This window comes from Balearica regulorum, chromosome 2 (genome assembly GCF_011004875.1).
Source record: "Balearica regulorum gibbericeps isolate bBalReg1 chromosome 2, bBalReg1.pri, whole genome shotgun sequence".
NCBI lineage: Eukaryota > Metazoa > Chordata > Aves > Gruiformes > Gruidae > Balearica > Balearica regulorum.
In genome coordinates, this window is record NC_046185.1 from 91,731,162 (window position 1) to 91,754,100 (window position 22,939).

The 22,939-nt window shown below is 37.0% G+C and overlaps 1 protein-coding gene across 3 annotated transcripts in view; it reads left to right on the plus strand.

Moving 5' to 3' along the window:
* RELCH (RAB11 binding and LisH domain, coiled-coil and HEAT repeat containing) overlaps positions 1-22,465 on the plus strand; it is an 84,083-nt gene extending 61,618 nt beyond the window's left edge. For 2 of the 3 annotated variants that reach the window (XM_075744883.1, XM_075744884.1), the window contains 8 exons: positions 29-128; positions 3,617-3,699; positions 4,616-4,679; positions 6,246-6,384; positions 7,301-7,417; positions 7,837-7,925; positions 12,677-12,747; positions 20,678-22,465. In XM_075744883.1, coding sequence (XP_075600998.1) covers positions 29-128; positions 3,617-3,699; positions 4,616-4,679; positions 6,246-6,384; positions 7,301-7,417; positions 7,837-7,925; positions 12,677-12,747; positions 20,678-20,798 — 784 coding nt within the window. In that variant the 3' untranslated portion in view covers positions 20,799-22,465. Of the gene's footprint in view, positions 1-28; positions 129-3,616; positions 3,700-4,348; positions 4,432-4,615; positions 4,680-6,245; positions 6,385-7,300; positions 7,418-7,836; positions 7,926-12,676; positions 12,748-20,677 lie in introns of all 3 variants that reach the window. The other variant, XM_075744885.1, reaches the window with a different exon arrangement.
* The last annotated feature ends 474 nt before the right edge of the window (positions 22,466-22,939 follow it).

Sequence of the window (22,939 nt, forward strand, 5' to 3'; positions counted from 1 at the left end):
TTTTGATTGCCCGACTGTTTTCTTGTAGTGCAAATCCAGCTTATCATGAGCTGCTATTAACTGTCTTATGGTATGGAGTTGTCCATACTTCTGCTCTGGTTCGATGTACAGCTGCTAGAATGTTTGAGGTAAGTGTTACCCAAATTTTTTTACACCTTTTTAAAACTAGAGTTTATTTTTAAAACAATGATTCAGGTAACATTTCTACATTCTTAAAAATTACAAATGGCTTAAACTGTGTACTGTGTGATGGAGCAGGAAGTTGTTGTGCAGTTGTTTCTGTGTCTGTTCTCTGTTCAACTGCACATCTTTCATTAAGCAATTTGTCATTAGCCACTTGCAAGATGTTTCTGTAGTAACTGCATATGTGTTCTTTGATCTGCTGCTGACTTGTTTCATTCTGATTATTGCATGCTGAAAAACCTTTTCCAATTATGAAAACAGATTTCATTGCTAAACTGTGTTCAAACCAGAATTTAAATACATTGTCAAATGTGTTTGCTTAGGTTTGTAGATAAACATAAACAAGCATCTCTCTGGGTTTTTACATTTGCTTTTGCTATTACGCCTTAAATATTTTTGAGTTGTTGAGGGGTTTTTTTAATCTAACAAGAACACTGCTTATTTTATATTTGTAAGAATAAGGGGTTGTGGTTTTTTAATAAACATTAGCCAAACCTGTGAAAGACTTGATTTACAACAAGCTGTTGCCTTGAGTGCAGTTTCTTTTCAAATTCAACTGCATGTTGACTATTTTTAGGCAGTCCTGCATGCTATTTGACTGCTTGTTTCCTAATATACTTCAATTTTTACTAAAGCATAGGCAACTTTGTCGCAGAGACTTTTCTCACTTGAAAATAGTATCATATTGTCACTTCCTTGATAGCCATAGCATACACATTTTACATGGCAATATGTAAATTTGGGAAGTCACCTGTGTGAAGAGGTGGTAATAGTTCCACTTCTGGAAAATTCCTTCATTCGAGGAATTTCTGACATCTCAGAGGCTGCTGAATGGCAAAGCCCAGCCATTAGATAACAAGATGAAAAGCATGTCATCTGCAGGACAACTATATGAGAGCTATAAAGATTCTGAGCTGCACAGTGGTCTGTGCAGCTGCACAGAGACTGCTGTGATTGGGGCCTGCCAGGCTGCGTTACCAAACCTTTACAGTCTGTTAAGGATCGGAAGGACACAGACGTGACTTGGAGCCATTCCGCCTCTTCTCTCCTTCGGGGGCAGGAAGCTTTGTGCTACCATTTTTAAGGTGTAGTATGCATAAGTAATAATCACACATTCATCTAGAGGAATCAAAACAGGATAAAAATTTGCATTGGCTGTTTCACTCTAACCTTACATGCTGCTACATGGCTTTGCCCATCCAGCTGTTTCTGTTGCTTCTGTGTAATGTTTTCAGTCAGTAGTTTCTCATTTGAATGTTGATGCAAACGGACTTGATTGCTGCTGGTTTGAACATGAAGCACTTAGCTGAGTTACAAGCTTTGTTGGTCTGTTTAGGTTCAAGGCTAGGAATGCTTATCTTCAGAATGACACGAATTATAAAGCATGTTTTATTTTCTGTAAGACAGAACGATGCTGTTTACCATACTGTACCATAATTAGAAGTGTGGTGGCCCGCATAGTCATTCTAGAGATCATTCTAAATTGTTTGCTAATTATACAAATCCCAAGTATTTTTTTTTTTCAAAGCACTACATTACCTCTAGCCTTCTGTCAAGATTAGTAAAGAAACTCAAGTCCCTATTTGTTCAAAATTGAAAATAGTAAGCATTCTCTATTTTAATCAATGGGAAAATTGGTAAGTCTGTATATGGGAGTAAGATCATCGTAATGAAACTGAGCTATGTCCTTAACAGCTGTTTGAAGAGTAGCCCATAAGCACTTTAAGTTGTTGCCACTGTAAATAATGTGAAATGAATTCATGGTAAAATGTGGTAGTTGAACTGAAATTCCTAATACTGTCTGAATAACAAGTATATGAAGTTGCAGCTTTCCCCCTCTGGGTGCTTTGCAGCAAGAATGTGTATGTTCTTACGTAGCTTAACAATTCTCTCCCCATTCTTCCTCCTCCAGTTATTATCTGTAAGGCCACAATATGTTCAGTGCCCATGTGCACCCATGCCTGCATGCACATACATGCACATACAAATACTGCTTAATAAAAATTACTGCTTTGTATAGAAAGCTTCTGGAAAGTCAGGTTCCTTCCAATCTTTCATAATTCACTTTGTTTTAAATTCAGAGTTAGTAAAGCAGGAATGCTCAAACAAATAGCGGAATGTAAAACCTTCTCTAGTTAGATGTTGTCAATATTGCCTGCTTTTACTACTGCGTGATATACTGACAGCTACTGCTTTCCCCGTGCGCTATGGATCTTATTTGTCCTCTTGTTACGCCACTGGGGGGAAAAGCATAGAATTAAATTCATGTTCATGATGTAATTTGAGTAATTAGAATATATCTAAATATTAAAAAGACATTTCAAATTTCTCACAGAAACTACTGGTAGGTTTTTTATGTTTATCTCCTAAAACCAGCAAACGTAGACTTCCTTATATGAGATACAAAATGGAAATATCAAAGCTTTCCTTTTTTTATTACTGCAGACAAAATACCTGTTTTGCTGAATATGGAGAAAGTTTGGAACTTATAATTTTTTAAAATTAGTAGGTTTTCTTGTGTAGAAAACATGTAAAGGGCATCTGCTACATATGCAGCAAATGTATGCTTAATATATAGCTACATAAGTAATGTAAAAAATAATCACCTGGGAACATCTAAATTCAAACAATTTCCAAATATTTATGGGTAATAAATTTCATTGTGATCTCAATTTTTAAAATTTGGGATGTATTGCAATAAATATATCTCTCCCTTAGTTTGCAAAAAGACTTCGTGAAGTACATTTCATGGATAATCCAAAGATTCTCCATTTTCTACCTGCATAGACCAGCAAGGGAAATGTGGGAAGTTTTGCATACATACTGCTTGGATGGCGATTAAATCTAAAATAGCCCTGAATGACTTGGAGGAAAGCTTAGTGGCATCTGGGAAGGTGCTGTTTGTCACATTGTAAAAGGTCTGAAAGGTATCCCTCAGTGCAGGAAAATTACATGTTTGGCCTAGCTAAAGACATCTACCGTGCATGGGACAGCCACCTACTATAATAAATACCATTCCATTGAGTGAGGAACAGCATTTAGGTTCAACTGTCAAACTCAAATTGGCATTGCTTTAGTATTATACATAATTCTATGTATAATTATAATACATAATTATGTTAGTATTTGAATCATAATACATATTACTTGCTAAACTTTTAAGAGTTCAAGTTTTAAAATATCTGAAGTTAACGAAAACATCATCATATTGTTGAATTTGTCAGGTTTGTGCTGATTGCCAGACCACTTCAGCTTTCTTCATGCCTTTGCATATATGAAGCACTAGTGTAGCAGTATTTGCTTAGCTTCTAATTTTGGTTTGCTTTTTGTGTTTTTTCTTTCTCTCTCTTGGTTGTGCCGTTCTTCTTCCCATGATACTGTGCTCACTCTTTCCGTGCATCACCTGTGATACCCCCCTGCTCCGACCATTCAGCTGTTGGTGAAGGGGGTACATGAAACTCTGGTAGCTCAGAGAGTTGTTCCTGCTCTCATTACTCTCTCCAGTGACCCTGAAATGTAAGTTTCCTGACTGTCTTATATACCTAGCATCCCTCTTAAAACTTAGGAAGAAATAACCATCAGTTCTGTTTCTTATTCTAGCTGAACAAAAATTTAATTACTTTTAAACAAATGTAACTTTTAAATCACTTATTTGTACATAAAAAGGTTTACTGCAACCCCTAGAACTAAACTGGATAAAATTGCTGAATAAACTTGAAATAGAAAACTAAAATCAATGTAATTTAATTTTATTTTTTTTATATTTAATCATATTCTCTTACATCAGCTCTAGCAGAAAGCTGAATATTAATATGTTCTGTAATGCTATCATCTTTAGTACTGCAAAATTAAATATCATCTGTATTACTGAAATGCAAAATAGTTTTGACTCTAATTTCTGATAGACAACCGTAGTACTTCATTTCCTGGACATTCTGATGCGATTATTTCTTTCAAGCTAAGGAGGGATGCTTTGCTAATCTCACTAACAGGTTGTTACTAATAAATGCTAGAGCATGAATAGAGTCTTAATGGTTTTAATGTCTTGTGTGGGTGACTAAACCAAGAAAAACCCCAAGAGTCTGCCTGCCCATCCTCAGTCACAGCTAACCCACTTCTTCAAGTTTACCAAACCGTTTTTTATTGCATGTTGACTGGTTTACAGCTGACTCTTCGAGGCATGAATGAAGCCTTAGTTGACAAGCGGGTTGCTCCGGCCCTTGTTACCTTGTCCAGTGATCCTGAATTGTGAGTTTCAGATTGAGACCTTGAGTTAATCCTGTCTGTCTTTTTTCCTGGTCTGCTTTTTTTGTTTCGTCATTGCTAGAAACTAATGTAACTTAAAGCACTAATTTTTTAATTTTCCTTTATTTTTAATTAATTTTATTCTTAATGTTTGATATATCTTAAAGACTCTCTTCTTCTGTTGTAGTTCAGTAAGGATTGCTACAATTCCTGCTTTTGGGACCATCATGGAAACTGTTACTCAGAGAGAGGTAAGACACCTGTTGTCAGGCTGTTGTTTTTATAGCATAAGAAGTGAGTGATTTTTGATACATCCAGAAATCCAGTAATTTGTTAATGAACTTGGGGGGGGGGGGGGGAACAAACCAGCAGCAGCTTATAAATTATTTCTTCCTTTGTTATATCCTCTTCCAAAAAGCTTTCCAGTTTTGCAATGATCTTAAAAACATTTCCTTCTAAATAACAAACCAAACATAAACAAAGAAAAACAGTTATGTAGAGAGGGAGGCCTGTGCTAGAAGATGGGAAATCCCATGCTCAAAATGTTTTTTAAAACATTCTTCAGTACAGTTGAGAAATCAAAGTCCATTACATCCAAATAAAACAGCTTTACTTTAAAGTGCTAACCAAAAACCACTTTAAATAAAAAACAAAAATCATGATGGGATTCAATTACCTCCAAATAAGTATATTGTACCATTTTAGATGCTTTAGGATATCCTGCTTAGTTTCCAACTACTTTAGAAAGGCACAACTCTCTTGTAGTTCCTGTTATATCTGCTGGTTTAGCCCATGATGTCCAAGATGGCATTAAAAGACATCATAGTGACAGAACTGAAATAATCCTTGAGGATAATATAGATATGCAATTCCTCTTTCTTTTTTAAATGACAAAACTTTGGTAATAGATCGGAATTCTGAAAAAGACTCCCAGGATTCTGCTGTAAGCATCAGAAATACTGTATTTTGTTTTCTATAACTGTATAATCAAATTTCCTCTTGAAGACCTTGCAACTTTTTGTAGAGCTTGCATTCTTCCTGTAATTTCAACATACTCTAAAAGAATGTGTTTGAGGAAATGTGAGTAAGAAGTCAGTGATGACTCACAAGTACTTGGAAGATGGATAAGTTACAATTTTGTAGCTTGGAATGCATGCCTATAATCAGTCTGGGAAGAATACTGTTTTGTTACCACACAAAAATTACTGTATCCATTGCACTAATTATAATAAGCCTTAGAGTACAGAGGTGATATCGCCTTCCAAAATGTATCAGAAAATGTTATTTTTACAACTTTGAATGCAAATTAAATACTTAGGTCATCTTACATATATTTGTATTTGCAGTTTTTCTAGCCTTTTAGTTGAGAAATCTTTTTAATTCTGTTGATTTTATGATGCTTACTTATGCGTCTCTGTCTTCTGCAGAAAAACTTTCAGTATACTAATTGACATTAAAAAAGGTTAATTCAGTTCTAATTAAATGGGAAACCGCCCAAAGATATTAATAGTAAGAGGGAAACTTTAATAGCAGGTAAAAAATGTGAGTATTAAAACCAAGGAAACCTCAGGAGGAAAGTCTATATGGAAGCACTTGTCTATTGTTAAAGATAGATCAGATTAAAACACTGTTAACAGTCTTTAAAATGTAGAGCTGCATCGAAAAGTTTGGAAGTCAGAAGAAACTGTAAATTAACAGAAGGTCCAAGTTTTATCATCTGAAATACGGAATATTCTAGAAATACTCTGAATTGACCATAATGGTTTCTAGCATCTTCATTCTTTTGTGTACTTTTTATTTCTCTGGGAATATTTAAGCTTCTAGAAAGAGTAAAAATGCAGCTGGCATCTTTCCTGGAGGACCCTCAATATCAAGACCAACATTCTCTACATACAGAAATCATAAAAACATTTGGAAGAGTTGGACCTAATGCTGAGCCCCGATTTAGAGATGAATGTAAGTTGCATCAGTGGGAAGATGCAGTCTTCTTCTTTCTGCCCCAAAGCTAATAGTATGCTGCTTATAGTGATTTTTTTTTTAATTTACAAAAAAAGTAGATGGAAACTCTTGTTTTCAGAGATTGATGTGTCCCCATATTTAAGAGTTTGCTACTATAATTTTCACTTTACCTAATGTTGGTGTGTGTATATAGAACACCAGCACATGGTGATGAATGATTTCAGAGCTGGAAGAGACTGGTCACTTTCCTGCAGAGTATAGTTTTTTAATCACTTCACATGTAAAATGCCTTCCTCTCTCCCCTCCCATATTGCTTCACCCCCTGCTGCATAAATTTCAAGTATTCCACACATCCTAAATGTAAGTGCATCCTAGATTAACAAAACGGCTTTTTTCCATGGCCCTTGAAATGTAAAGCACATAGTCTAACAATTGACTTTTTTATCTTAAAGATACTTGTAAACAAGACATGGGGAGCTGTAATGCCTCCCAAATGCAGGCGTCTAGTTTAGCAGGCTAAACTCATTAAGACAGGCTTCCTCTATAGTCAGTGAAGATTTTTCATGACATGCCCATCTCTGACACAAGCTTATCAGCTGTATTTGTAAAATAGAAGCATATTTCAGCATTAGAGTAATAATGTTGCGAAATATTTTCTGTAAACTGTTACTATTTCAAAGGTACTTTGAGGTACCTTTTTATTTTAGGTGGCAATACCACGGTTTTATTTCAAGTTTGAGTTGATCAGTTAAATCCACAAGGGCAGTCCCATCAAAAGCCGTTATTTGCAGTTCTTATTCCACACTGATGTGTGATGCTTCGATGCCTGCAATTGCTGCTTAGCAACTGTTTAATGCTAAGCAAGTCTATGGAAAGCAATTTCAAATACTTATTCCAGTATTTACTTTTGCAGTTGTTATTCCACACTTGCACAAGTTAGCCTTGGTCAACAACCAGCAGTCTGTGGATTCTAAGAGACTGGATATTGCTACACACCTGTTTGAAGCCTACAGTGCTCTTTCCTGTTGTTGTATCCTTTTTTTTATGGGAAGTTTAGCTGTTAATTCTCTGCTGGGGGAAGAAGATTAATACCTCAGAAATAACTAAGTTTGTCTTTAAATGTGTGATGTAAAATATGATCTGCTCAGTCCAAAGAACAGGTTTTCACAGAAGGTGGAACTGATAGGTACTTTAAAAAAAACAAAACACAAATCCAAAACCCTTGATCTTAAACAGTAAGATTAAAAAAAAATAAAAAGATATGGCTCTATGAAATATATAAAGGTAAATATGTTTAAGACCTTTTTTCGTTTTTATTAGTTCTGAAGTGGCAAATGCTGTTCTGTTTTCTTGGGTTTTGCTGCTGTAGCTTGTCCCTGTGTTCAGTAGAATAAAACGGTATAATTTCAGAACGCAATCCTTATAATACCTTAACAACCTGGTTTTTAGTTATTTCAGAGGATTTAATGGTCAATCACTTTTTACCTGGACTTAAGTGTTTACGAACTGACATGGAACATCTCTCACCAGAGCATGAGGTGAGCAGCCATGTTTATTAACTGAGTATGAGATGTAGATGGCAGCAAAAGTTGACGTGTAATGGCATTTAAAGCGAAAAGTTAAGGAGAGCTACTCATAAGTAGTATCATAGCTTTGAGGGTTGTTTTGATAAGGAGTAGGGCACATGATTTAAAAACAGTAAAATAATTTAAAATGTATTTTTTAGCTGAGTGCCTCTGGAGAGAAACACTCAACTGTCAGAAATGAAAGTAGAAACACAGATCATTGCAGACTGAAGGAAAAGGAAATGTTTTTACTATCTGCTTTTTCATCAAGACAAAGATATGCTAAAATCACTGGCCACAATATGTCCAAGGAAATGCAGATGAAAATTGGTGGAGTGCAGGAGAGAAATGACAGGCAAGCTCAGGAAAGAGGATGATGGAAGTGTAGTCCTGAAATATATGGGATGGACCTCATACACAGGTGTACTGTGTCTGAGCCTGGGCTCCTCAGTGTAACAGAAGCATGGACATACTGTAGAGAGTCCAGCAAAGGGCCACAAAGATGATGAAGGGACTAGAGTCTCTGTCCTGTGAGGAGAGGCTGAGAGAGCTGGGACTTTTCAGCCTGGAGAGGAGCAGGCCTGGGGGATCTCATCAATGTGTATAAATACATAAATACTTGAAGGGAGGGTGCAAAGAGGAGGCGGCCAGGCTCTTTTCAATGCCAGGCCCGGAGGCAAGGGGCACACACTGAAACACAGGAGATTCTCTCTGAACATCAGGAAACACTTTTTCACGGTGAGGGTGACCATGTGCTGGCACAGGTTGCCCAGAGTGGTTGCACAGTCTCCATCCTTGGAGATACTCGAAAGCCATCTGGACATGGTCCTGGGCAACTGCCTGTAGGTGACCTGCTTGAGCAGGAAGGTTGGACCGGATGGCTTTCAGAGATCCCTTCCCACCTCAACCATGCTGCGATTCTGTGAATTGAAAAAGCAGATCATAATGAGCAGACAGGACAACATGGGAACTAACAAGATCTTCCCTCTTAGAAGGAGATAACAGAAAGTAGCAAGAGAAGAGTTAGCAGGAGAAGCTGACTTAAGAAACTTGAAAATTTTGACCATATGTCTATGTACTTTTTTGTAAATACTTAAAGAGGATGAACACTAAGAGGGATTGAAACACATAAATATTAAGTCAGTAGCTGAAAACAAGAGACATAATTTAGTTGCATGTTGAGAAAATCTTGACAGTATCACACTCCAAGTGATGGAGGAAAAGCTTTAATCAAAATGTACAAAGGAATGCCTTTTTGGTTTTTGAAGGCTAATACTGCAGTTCAGGAATTACTTTGTATTTGACAACAGTAATTACTTTTCCTTATGACTGCAAATGTGACATAATTAATAGGACTATATTCTCTAGGACTTTTAAGTTCTTATACTTGGTAACGAAGTCCCTTCTTCCAGTTATATTTTTTAGTCTAATAGCCTATAGTCTCATTCTTTTATTTGCTCTATATTATTATATTATTTTATATTATTTACAATATGTGGAAGTAGAGATTAATTAATTTGAGGAACTTTCAGACCAAAAAAGGAAGGAATCTGAGTTCAGAGGGCTGAGCCAGAAGGGACAGTAGTGACCTGAGCATCAAAGGCGACAGAACTGCACTACTTTACCCCAGGCAGCACTGAAGGAGGTCTGGCATTGATGATACTCTGTATTCAGAGAGAGATGGGAGATGTGTTGTGTTTTGGGAAGTCTAAGAATATATCTGAAAGTTAAAGGCAAAAGTTGGATTTAGTTTAGTTTTCTTTGTTCTGTCATATTCCCTAATGGGATAACTGATACAAATACTAATACTTAGTTTTTGTTTAGTAGTTAGTGCAACTTATACAATTTAAGGGCATAGTCAGTTCAAAAGATGCCTTGAAGTAGAATAAAAGAGCTTATTTGATGGAGTTTGAGTCTTGTAGCCAGAGAAGGTACTGAAGACTTAAAAATAAAGACAGCTCTCAATCCTCCTTTACCACGTTCTAATTCACTGTGATTGTCTTCAGACATGATGCCAAGTGCTTTATTTTTTACCCAGAGGGAAACATAAAAATATTTGCTCCCGCTCCAGTGGGTTAGAAAACTCACTACAGCTTTTACTGTAGAAATGAAAATCTGGTGCTTTATCAGCTGCAACAGAGTATTTGTAGGCACCATGATAGAGACCTCTGACACCCAGTTAGTTCCAGTGTTTGTCTTTCAAGCCTTCCATCTTAAAATTATGTTTTCTGAAGTAAATGTGATTTACTGTTTCAAATAGCCAGACATTTGCATGAACAGAATTAATCTTTTTCTAATTATCTTGGTAACTGCAGTGTTATTCATGATTCAAATGGCATATCAGTTACAAAAATGTATTTTCTCATTCACAGAGCTCTTGTGGCTCTAAACATTAGTACAGAGTTTATCCTCATCTTAGAAATGTAACATTTGCAAAATTGGCTTGTGATCCTATCGGGCAGCATTTACCACTTATCCCTCATGTTTGCTTTCCTTTCATTCATATAAACAAAAGTGCAAGTTGAAAATTTAAGCCAGACCCTCTCATCTTTAAAGTAAACATTTCACCTTGCAGAGACATTTCAGATCTTTTGTCAGCATCACTAATTCCATATTAAGGTCCTTCTTCCCCCTTCCCTCCTCTCTATTCTCTCCTACTTCTCTACCTTCTGTTTCTTTTCAAAATAATTGGATTTTGAGTTGCATGGTAGTGAGACACAATCAGTACTGGATAAAAATATTTAGTCCATTTGCAGTATTGTTTATAACGCTTAAGCACACCTTATGTCTCTTAAATGTCCCTAAATACAGTTACATATCTCAAATATCTCTCTTAAAGGATGTCTAAATAATTTCATAGTCAGAACTATGACCAAACAAAGAGAACAAAAGGGAATAGATGTGAGCAGTATGTGCAAGTATCATTAATGTAAAATTCCCATGTGATACTATATTTATACATTTCCTCTGTTTCACCCTGAACTTTAAGACAAATTAATTTGGGGAAGAGGGAAGAATTGCTTCACTTCATACAAGAATTATGCAGCTTTCCCAGAAGGAGCTGTGCAATGGATGGGGTCTCCATCCCGGTATTCAAATGATTCTGGGTCCTTGCTGAATTTTTCTCCCCCTTCATCAAGACCTCATGTTGTTGATGTACAAGAATGTAGATGTTCTAAACATTTATCTGAATCTAGAAGTGCTCCAATGCACAGGTAGAAATACTAAGTAACAGCAATTATGGCTACTGTGCTTAAAAATTTCAATTCTCTTTGATACATAAAGAAAAGCTTGCTTTTTCACTGAAATTTTGAATGCATTTCTCTTTACCTCTGTAGTCTTGAGTTTAACTACTTGCATTATATTTTATGTAAATGAAGGGCAGCAAATTTAGCAGTGAGAGTTGCAGTCCTGTTACTGGTACACAGGTTTGAATGCTGCTTTCTGAAACATTCAAGGGTGTATAACACCTGCTACCCAAACTGTTTTAAATGTTGAAGTAATACTTTTGGAGAAATAGAATGAACAGTGGCACAGATATACAGACTGGCCCACATCTTATAGTGTAGTAAATGGTTTGAAAGGATATGTTGTGCTGTGGCTGCCTAATAGGGCTTTGGCAGAAACCACCTTTTTCATGTATATAAATATATTTAAAAATAGGTATCACTTTGTAGTAACCACTAGCGACTGATTGGTATTTTAGAGATTGTAATTAGGTTTTTTAATTTATTTTATGTATTCAGGTTTTGGTAAGACACTACTGATTTTAGTTGCTTGTAGCTTTGAGATTTTAAGTTTAGTGTCTCAAAGAAAGTGCTTAGCTTTATCCTAAGTTGTGAACAGAGAAAGTTTCCATTTATGAAGTGGGGTACATGTCTATATGTGTTTACAGTTTCACACTCTGCATTGCAACTGTTTTGCCAAAGTGTTTCAAATGCTTTTGTCTTAATGTGTTAAGGCAGTACTGTTGTGGGCAGGGCAGGGAGTTATATACCTGTCCAATTAATTGTATGATTTCCTTTAAAGCCTGCTATTGGGAAAGATTCCTTTATTTTTGGTATGCTGGAGAAATGTAAAATGTCAGTGTGGGGGTGTTTAGTCTTAAATATTCTGCAGAAACCTTTAATGCTGCAATTGCTTAAGTAAAGAAAAAAAGTCTTGATTCATAGAAATCCTGGAAGACACAAGTGAAATGATACCAAGTTTGCTTTAGCACTTCCTTTCCCTTAAGATGTCCCAGGGTGGCATCGCACTTTTTTCTTTTCTTTCCTTGCTTTTTCTTTCATGCATAATGTTGGTAAAGATAACCAATTTTAAAAGGCACTTGAAAACTCTCTATAGAAAAATAGAGGGAAGATGAATGTTTGTCTAAGTTAATTGCTAACAAAAGAAGTATTGTTTGAAAAAAGGAAGATGAGGAGGTGTGTCACAGAAGTGAGTTTGCTCTTGCTGTATTTTAAAAAGCCAGGGAGGCAGGAGGGAGTCTTGAACTCTTGTAACTATTTAAAAAACATTTTCTTCCTTAAAGTGTTTTGAATGATTTTGTTGTTTCTAGCCACAAGGCATTACCAGATAGCTGGAGCTTAAATGCACTTGAAAAACATCAGAGAAACTTTTTAAACAATTATGCTAATGTCAGAATTAGTAGTAGAGTAGATTTCACACAAAGTGTTTATGCAAAAGAAAAAATGTCATGTATATCTCTTCCTTATCTGTCTTAGGTTATTTTAAGCTCCATGATAAAAGAGTGTGAACAGAAAGTGGAGAACAAGACCGTCCAAGAACCACAGGGGTGAGACTTCCACTTCCCTTTTTTCTGTGCCTCCAGACTAATGTTCCATGGAGTATATTCCATAATGGTGCCCGAGGTTTGTGACCAGAAATCCCACACTGACATATTCTATATTTGAAAGCAGATTTTAGGAACTTGAATTCAGTTTGTGATTGTTTCTGTCTCCAGTGTAAAACACAGGACAACACATATTTATTTGTATCATAGCAGTGACGTTCTTGTTTTCCAGTGTTGCTTTGCTCTTAATTTTTTATCCATTTAAAGCATTAATTGAATTTCTGTCCTGAATCTGAGAAAGCTGGGAGTGCTTGGCCTAAGTGCTCAGAGCAGCACATATGGCATGCACCTTGCAACCCTCTTTCATGGGGGTGGCCTGCAGGCTGAAGGGATTGTTCTGGTTGTGGTAATCATAATCGTAATACTCATAATTGTTCTGCTCCAGGCTGCTGTCTTTGCCTGCATGTGACTAGTGCATACGACAACAGTTTCTCCACTGTATAAACTAACTGACCTGTGTGAATACGCTGTTTAGTAAATATGTTGGCTTTGGGAGAATGCCACCTACGTTGCACTTCAGTAAAACACCCATTCTACAAATGCACAGTAAAGCCAGCTCTCTGTGAGGCATCAGGCACATGGTGTATATGCATCAATCCGTCTTATGTGGTAGAGGTGGTATCATATGTGCGTGTCTCCTGATAACAAAAGAAGGTAACAGAAGGTAACAAATTGAGAAAGCTAAGCATCATTATGATGTAGTGTATGCATTCCTTTGCCTGCTTGTTGCCTTGGAATGGCGTAGCATCAGGTAATTTCTCATGGATTATTATATAACATAATAAATCCTTAGCAGTGTTGCCAGGAGGAGTTTGAGAAGAAACCGTAGTGTTTGAAAAAGAAGAATCTGTCCTCGGTCCTGATACTATACCATGGGAATCGAGACAATTACTGAAACTTGGTTTTGTCATGCTTCCATTTCTGTAACAAAATGATAGAATTTACTTTTTGAAAGAGCTCAGGCAAAATCCTGGAAGCAACTGGTAGTTTGAGAACAACTGCAATAGGAAAGGTGTACAAGAATTGAACGGAAGAGACATGGTATGGAAAAAGAGTCAGTCTCTCATGCACCAAATAAAATATCTCAGGCTTTACTCATGGTAATTAGCCTGTTTACTGGTGTAGTTGATAGTGTAGTAAGAACTGAATCCATTTGAGACTCGAGCATCAGGTCAACTCTTAAAGGTGTACTAGAAATGAACTTTAGACTTTGGAAGTGAAATAATTTTAAGACAAAAAATGTTCAGATTCTACAACAAATCATAGTCCATAGTGTATCTGTTCTAATAAGGTAGTTGGTTCTGTCTAGTCATATAGAATTTGTGTCTAAGGGAGAAGGAATACAAAAACTTCAAGATCTGAAGAATGCACTGTTTGTCACCTTCTTTCCTTTTTCCTGTTCATGTGGCAATATTATGAAGTACGGACTGTACTGATCAAATGTATTCCAGTTGAGTGGCTATTTTCACGATGAAATAGGTATTTCTTTGACACACTAGTTATTCACAGAATAAGAACCGGTTTATTTGACTTAATCACTCCACAGGCATACTTCTTGCTTGCAACATAAATAGCCAGACAGTCAAGAACCAAAAAATGCATGCATTCATGCTGGGTTTTTTTTTTCCCCAGGGCTTCAATATGTCACTTTCTCAAGCTTTGTACTTTTGCCCTTACCCTTTCTGCCTTCTCTTAAATAGAGCTTTCTAGCATGCATACCTGTGTGTGTCCCCAACATCCATATTCTGAATGCCCATCCCCTTCCTGTATCCATCAGATTCTTCAGCAGCTGTGTATTTGCTTTTTATTTTTGAAGAATGGTGAATGCTTAGCTTGCCTTCAGCTATGTTAAAGGTTGGCGCTTAAGCCAGCTGTTTCCTCAGAAAACAACCTACCAATGATTCTTGGCAAGATAGCAACTTGTAGTTGCCCCATTAGACCCATCCTAATTTTGCAAGTAAGCATTAGTTTTATCAAGGTCTCCCCTTGGTACTATGCATCTTGCATAGTAGGTACCCAATAGGTATAGAATCATAGAATGGTTTGGGTTGGAAGGGACCTTAAAGATCATCTGGTTCCAACCCCCCTGCCATGGGCAGGGACACCCTCCACTAGACCAGGTTGCCCAAAGCCCCATCCAACCTGGCCTTGAACACTTCCAGGGAGGGGGCATCCACAACCTCTCTGGACAACCTGTTACAGTGCCTGACCACCCCCATAGTGAAGAATTTCTTTCCTTATATCTAATCTAAATCTACCCTCTTTTAGTTTAAAGACATTACCCCTCATCCTATCACTCCATGCCCTCGTAAACAGTCCCTCTCCAGCTTTCCTGTAGGCCACTTTAGGTACTGGAAGGCTGCTGTAAGGTCTCCTCAGAGCCTTCTCTTCTCCAGGCTGAACAACCCCAACTCTCTCAGCCTGTCCTCATAGGAGAGGTGCTCCAGCCCTCTGATCAGCTTCGTGGCCTCCTCTGGACTCGTTCCAACAGCTCCATGTCCTTCTTATGTTGGAGGCCCCAGAGCTGGACCCCAGGTGTGGGCTCACAAGAGTGGAGTAGAGGGGGAGAATCACCTCCCTCAACCTGCTGGTCACACTTCTTTTGGTGCAACCCAGGATATTGTTGGCTTTCTGGGCTGCAAGCGCACATTGCCAGCTCATGTTGAGCTTTTCATCCACCAACACCCTCATGTCCTTTTTCTCAGGACTGCTCTACACAGAATCTACTGCATATTTATCTTGTTACAGGATTAGAAAACCCACCTAAATTTATGCTTATTAGTTATTAATTACTGCATCATCTGCTATTGGTTTAGCATCTTTAAATTAGCAGGCATGCTCCTCGAGGGTGTGGGGGGTGTAATTTGCACAGTCCTTTAATTGGGTAGGTGGTGGCGAACCCGTGCCCCCTGCCAACTTTCCCTTCCCCTGGTTACTGGCAATTCTTGTTGACTTCAGGCCTCTCTGGCAATCGCCCAGCTCTCAGCGCCTGCTGGGGCAGGATGTTTCCTCTTTATCAGTTTTTCAGCTCTCCTTCAAGGATACTCTTTAGCAAAGCATGCTTTTTATCAGTCTTTCAGCTCTTCTTCAAAGGTATAATCGTCAGGAAAGCAAGTAGCGCATTTAACCCTAAATTAAACAGTGTCTAAGCACTAACCCAAACACATTTCTGTCCCTGTAAAGTGGAAAATTCTACTTTTGGGTATCACTCTCGGTCCATTCTCTGCCTAGCCTGTAGTTGTGCTTAGGACTGCCCCGACCCATATGCAGGACCTTGCACTTGGACTTGTTGAACTTTATGTGGTTCACACAGGCCTGCTCTCAGGATGGCATCCCTTCCATCCAGTGTGTTGACTGCACCACACAGCTTGGTGTCATTGGCAAACTTGCTGAGGGTGCGCTCAATCCCACTGTCCATCACTATCACTGTAATTGTGGTAAGGCAGAATTAACAGCCAGACTCTTTGAAGATCTGATGCTAAGCAATTGCTGTAGACTCTCACCAACCAACCTGTGCAAGGACATCCCTCCATGTAAACAATGACATAATATTTTAACTAACAAGTTGATTCATTAGAATCAATTGCATACATGAGCATGTATTACTTTGCAAATATCTCCCCTGCCTGGGTTTTATGGACTCTTTTTTTAATTGACAGACTGTCCAATATTCTTTTTGCATTTTCATTCTTTGTATGATAAAGAAGCCGCTGCCTCAGACTTTGACTATGTAAAGAAAAAAATAAAAGCAGTGTATGTATCTAAATATATAAGACTTTTATCTGATAAATGTTTTTTTGAAGTAAATTATTACTTCTTGAACAACTTCTTGACAGCCTTTTAGGAGAGGTCATTAGAAAATATGAAATTGATTCCTTCGCAGGCAAACATTCTGAAAGAAATTTATTTCTCTCCCAAAATGCAGCAAATGTACATGATATCAAACCGGTCTCTAATGAACACTGTTAACCTTAACCTGAAGGTTTTTAAATTATCTTACCTGTGTTAACTGTGAAACTTAAGGTTATGAAACAGAATTCCTTGACTGAGCTCTCCCTAAGTGGTTCTCTTCAGTTGGACAAGATTTTTCATTTTATTTTGTTTTTTTAATGTGTGCTGTTACCTCTCTCAAATGTTTTAACCTATTTAGCTCATCGAAGCTATTCTCTGCGTGGCTAGAGTTTGAGTGATCAACTTTTATTTCATGTAGGGTTTAGACTTACCTTGCTTTAGCTTGTATCACTGCAGACATGTTAACCTAAATGCAAGAGGTCTGTATTACTTGAAATCCTTCTTATGAAAATATTCTGAAATCGCAGTTAGTCCTATTAAACCATTGCAGAAACAGATAAATGCAAATGTGATACAACATCCAGTGTATTTCTTTTAGAATGCAACTGCTGAAAACTGTAAGGTTTGAAAAGGTTAAGTCTTAGCAATGTGTTGCTTCATTCTTTAGTTAGCCTTCCTCTTTCTTACTCGAAATCAGGCTATGGTTGCAATCTTTTACTGTACAAAATTAACACAAAATATTTTACCACTGAAGAAATGACCTTTTCATATACACGAATATCTCCTTTTTCTTGCTAAGCCCATGCCAATTTCAGTTCCTAATTTCAGTGTTAAATATATATTTGACGAAGGATTTAAATGCTACTAGGAGATAAATTACCGATTTTTGTTAACAACATGACAATGCATGCACAAAACGAAAACTGGATGCAAAAGCAATCATAAGGTGTAGTTGGTTTTCTTGTCTTTGCCCCTTACTGTTAGAAAAGGTTGGTCAAATAGTATGAGGTCACAGAAATAGTTTTTTAAAGACAATTAAGTTTTGTCTTTTTAAATATTGGATAGCCACTTTTGGTAAATATATATATTACTTATTTTTTTTAGCAATTAACAAGGTATTTCAATCATGGGTAACAAATTATGTTACAAACTGATTTTTATAAAATGTCCAGTATGATTTTTTTTTTCCTAAAGCTTCCCTATAAACAGGCAGAACTTTGTGTAGCATGCAATTGATCTAGACATTGGTCAAAAAATTGATGTTTACACATTATTTTTGTTTGTGAGTTATTTTTTGGTTTGTGGTTTGTTTTTTTTAAATAATGAGTAAATGCAAAGACTTTTATATAGGAGTACTTGTTTCAAACAAGGTATGTTATTGGGTTGTCTGATTATTTTTTAAAGACATGAGACTCAATTCATTTGATTTCATATTGCTTTTATTATTATGTTTAAATGTTCAATTTGTACAGTAATAGAAGTACTTTTGGGCCATATTTAAACTTTTAAGTATGTCAAGTGTTGTGGATTGTCTTTCTATTTACAGTAACATAATATTAGAAATATTAGAAAACATGAACTTCTAGACACTTCAGTTCTTAACTTTTAATTTTTAACATCAGATGGCTGATATCCCCCAAAACTGTTTTGAAAGTCAATTGAATGTTTCCTGGTTTCCTCAAGCTTATTCTGGATCATTAGAATAATGACAACACAGCTTGCTTAAAAGTGCAAGTTTGTCACCAGTTGCTAGACTTTCTTTTCTGAAGTGAGCAATTTTATTTTCTTAATGTTGCTAATGTTTGGCATGTACTGTAGTTCCCAAATCATTTTCCCTAGTTACACACAACTCTGGGATACATCATAGGCTGGAATAGCTTCTTGTCATTAGCCAGCTGATAGCATGTATAAACTATTATTTACATCATTTATATGCCCTTGCTCTATCATGAAATCAAGGGAAATTGCACAAGAAATCCATCTTACAGTAGTGATAACTTACCGGCTAAGTTTTATCAACTGGAAATATGCAATTCCTTAGTTGACTGTAAATGTTTAATCAAGCCAAAGATGTCTGGCTGTGTGATTGTGCCTGAAAGAAATATTTCACTTAAAGTTTATTAAATCATTTTGGAACAGCTATACATCTTCATCACTGGCTGCTAAATAGACTAAAAAGATTATTATTTTTAAAATAAAATGTTAATTTTAATCAGGTGTTGTCTAAAAAGAGATATAACCTGAGAACAATTTTCAACATTTTAAACTTTACTAAAAATTCAGACATCATACTTTCAATAAAATGATACTTAAGCACCAAATATTGGATAATGAGGACCTTTACAGAGCTTTCAGAAAATACCAGCTAATAATAATATTTTAGATAAGATGGTTGATTTGAATAACCTGTGCCATTAATAGAAGAGGGACTGAAAAAAAATACCTAAGGGTATGCTTTGTGATTCTTTTTGGTATGCTGTGTGAGGTGTTCCTAAGGCCCCTCCAAGGACTGTCCATTAGGCGCATTGTGGAAATGCAGAAGACAGGGAGTCACTTCAGCTTACAAAGTAGAAGGGATGGGGGATACCTTTTCAGCGGATATAGTTCTGATACAATTAAGCTATCTGTAAATCCACAGTAGAACTTCAGTGAGAAGGTTCTCTTTTGTTTTTTTCAAGTTTTCTGTTTAAAAAGAACTAGAATTCATTACCACTAAGCACCTTTCTTTGTGGTATGAAATGGGAGAAAAATACTGAATGCATCCCTGCTACCTTTGAAGAAATAATTCAGATTCTGTTGAAGCAGTGTGGAGTTAACTTCACCTTGACCTGCCTTGATGCAAAAGTGTCTAACAGAACTTTTTATAACCTTGCAGATCAAAAAGTCTGTTCCTGGAAGCTGGCCTGTGCCAGTAAGGCAGATCTTGTGGTCATAGGTATCATTTTGAAATGCAGAGTCCATGCTGAGCTCACAAGGGAGAATTTCACTGTTTTGTAAAATTGGCCCTGTCTAATGTTGAAAAATGTGTTTGCCATTTTAAATACAAGTATAGGAAGTATGGAATATTTATTAATATTCCTGCAATCATACATTTGCCTTGTTGTACTCTGTCTTGAGACAGATTACTCCTACTGTGCTAATCAGTTACATATATCTGAAGTTGAGCTCACTGGTGTGTTGTAAATAAAAAAATCAGTTAAATTTGCAGCATTGGGATAATTTAACAAGTTGTTTGAAGTTGTAGGATCTTGCAGATTCAGCATTGATTGGGTTGCCTCTTCTAGTCCAGTCTGTGGGGAAAATTGTGGACTCTCCGTTGTCTTCTCTAGTATGTATGAAGTAGGAACTTTCAAGCAAAGGTAGTAGGAGTCACATTCACAACAACCAGGAGGAGAAATCTCTTTACCCAGCGAGCTGTAGACCTAGTAGGACTCAGTGCCCCAGAGTAGGGTTTACCACGAAATTTACAAGGGGAAAGCTGAACAAGTAATATAAAATAAAGATTCACTGGGAGTGACTTAGTCCACACCAATTTTAAACTCTGCTCAGGTGGAAATATTTGGAAAATAAAAGCGTTGGAAATTAAGGAGAGAGGTCACCGTTTTGTTACCTACCTTGCTTTTACTCTTTCCTACATGTCTGCTAGTGGTCACTGTTGGAGGCAGGATGCTTGGACTAGATAGATCCTTGGTCTGAACCAGTACTGTTTTTCTTACGTTAAATAAACAAGGATTGATATTTCCAGTGAGAAGGAAAAGCTGATCTTTCACAGAGGTTTTTGTCACTAGAACAATTGCCAAATAGCTAACAAATGCCAATGTGATGACTTCTAAAGGTAGTAAAAACCAGTGTGCACAAAAATAGTTTACAACTTTTCACGAGGACTGTGAGGGCACGATAATTCATTTAACAGTGTGTATCTGGGCTGAGTGGTGATGGTTTTTCGATTCTTTTTGCTGGACTGGTCTTCTGTGATCTTGAAACCTCTAAAATGCAAAGACAATTCAGTTGTTTAATAATCAACAGCAGAGTGTTCTTTTTTCGTTGTAGTCTTACATCACTAAATCTTTTACTTGCCTAGCTCAATGTCGATTGCAGCGAGCCTTGTGAGTGAAGATACGAAGACCAAGTTTTTGAATAAAATGGGCCAGCTGACTACATCAGGTGCCATGTTGGCTAATGTGTTTCAGAGGAAGAAGTAAGATGGGAAGAGGAACGCCCAGCTAACACTAAGATGGACCTCACAGAGACTGGTTCCTGTACTTGAAGTACTTGCCTTTTAATTTCTTCTGTCTTATGTTCTTGTAGTATAATTTTATTCTAACCTCCAAAGATATTTGCACTGCTTTTGAATATCGCTGTGTATCTGTTAATTTTGGGTTAACTGTGGTTGATATAAAACTGAAATCATAGTCTGTACCAAGTCCCTGTTCTGTGTTCTTGTCTTTCCAGCATAATTTTTTTTATATAGTGGAAGGTTTTTTTTTTTATTTTCTGACAGGATATCAGCAAATATCTGTATTATACATGGAGCTATTATGACGGTACTTAAAATAATGTAAATTTGAAGTCATTGTCATGAAGTAATAAAAGTGGAGATTACTTATGTATTTAAATTATGAAAGAGTAATGCAGATTTTTTTATTATGTTTCTAAAAAGAAGAGGAAGAGCCACCAGCATTTGTCTGTGCTTCTAGGGTTGTTTTTGTAAGTATTGTGCATCTTGAATCCAGAGGAATTGCAGTATCTAATGTACGAGACTGCTTGCACTGCATCAGTCTGCAAGGAATGCTCATGTTTCAGATGCTTTATGCTGACATTGTAAATGCTGTACAAAGTCCTTCAGATGAAATTCTCACATCTGTTGTGGTTTTTTTTGAGGGATGTTTTCTTTTGTTGGGGTTTTTGTTTTATTTTAAAGCACTTTAACAACCAGACTACACATCCAGAGGCACATCTGCTAAGTAAAGGAAAAATATGATAAATTAATAACTGTTAATAAATGTATAATCTACTTCACAGGGGTCCCAGTACAGTTCTGCAGGCAGAGAAAACTTATGCAGGAGACAGTGTGCTTTCATCTTGCACTCAGTGTGCAGTTCTGTGTATTGTGAAAGCTAAAATTAAGATATTTTGTTGTTTGGATTGAATCTCAGTTCAAATTTAATTTCCGAGTCTTTGAAATTATGTTAAGAGAATTTGACATGCAGTTTCTTTAAAATGTTAAGTAGGCTGCATACATACTTTATAAAAATGACTTTACTAGGAGTATCTTCAGCAACTACCAAATATTTTTGTTAGCAAGGAAGCATTAACAACTAAATCCTTTTATTCTTATGCAGCACTTTTTTTTTTCCTTTTTATGTCAATGTAAGCTTCCAAAAGTAAACTCAAGTGCATGCGTGAACTGGTATGAGGTATCAGAATATAAAAGCTCAGGCATTCTCTGACACGGTACCATTCAGTTGACATCTTTGAGGACAGGGGAGGCAGAAGGAGTGAGGGAAGAAAGTGTTCACTTCTGAAACAGAATGTGGATGGAGTAGCACTTCAGGTATTGCCCTTAGATGGAAAGAACAGAGATAATTTGAGGCTTCTGACTGCTCCGTGTCCGTGCCTGTGGGCTCCGCTGCCTGCCATGTTTGTGTTGTGACAGGGCCTGCTGCACACTTGCACACTGTTGGTCCCTTTGCACTGCCCTGGAACATTCTTCTTGAGGTTACAGACCGCTCCATGCCTTCGTGTTGCTTGTTACCATGAAAGTATACTTTTAGCAGACTGACTGTGAAATGGAGACATTCCTGAGGAATGGGAAGTGGTGATGTTCCTCTCTATTGTTCTGTTGTCAATAAAAAGTTTTGTATACCTGCCTTGTCTTGTTACTTCTAGTCTTCTCCAAAAAAGATTATCGTATCAAACCAGCTGTCACAGGAGACAGGTCTAATGTGCAGAAATTCTTCAGCCTTAACTGTTGGGTTTTTTGGTTTTGTTTTTTTTTACATAGCATATGGTGAACTGAACTTGCTAAATTTCCCATCTCAGTGTGCCTGTTTCACTCTGGTTTCTAGACATGTGGTTTTATTGCCATTTTCATGCAGGGTCTCTTCCTCTCCTGTGCCACACTTTTTAAAAATTTTTTTTCTCCTATGTCTGTTCTAGTACTTGCAGTGCCAGAGAGAGCTCTGTAGTCATGAGACCAAAATGACTTCTTTATGGTTACACTATTTTCCAAAGCAGGGCAGCTGCCTGCAGGCAGCCTGTGAGAGCGGCTCCTAGCCCACACTGAACTTCAGCCAGTGTTTGGAAACCTGCTAATGGGCAGAAGCCAAAAAACTGTGACAGC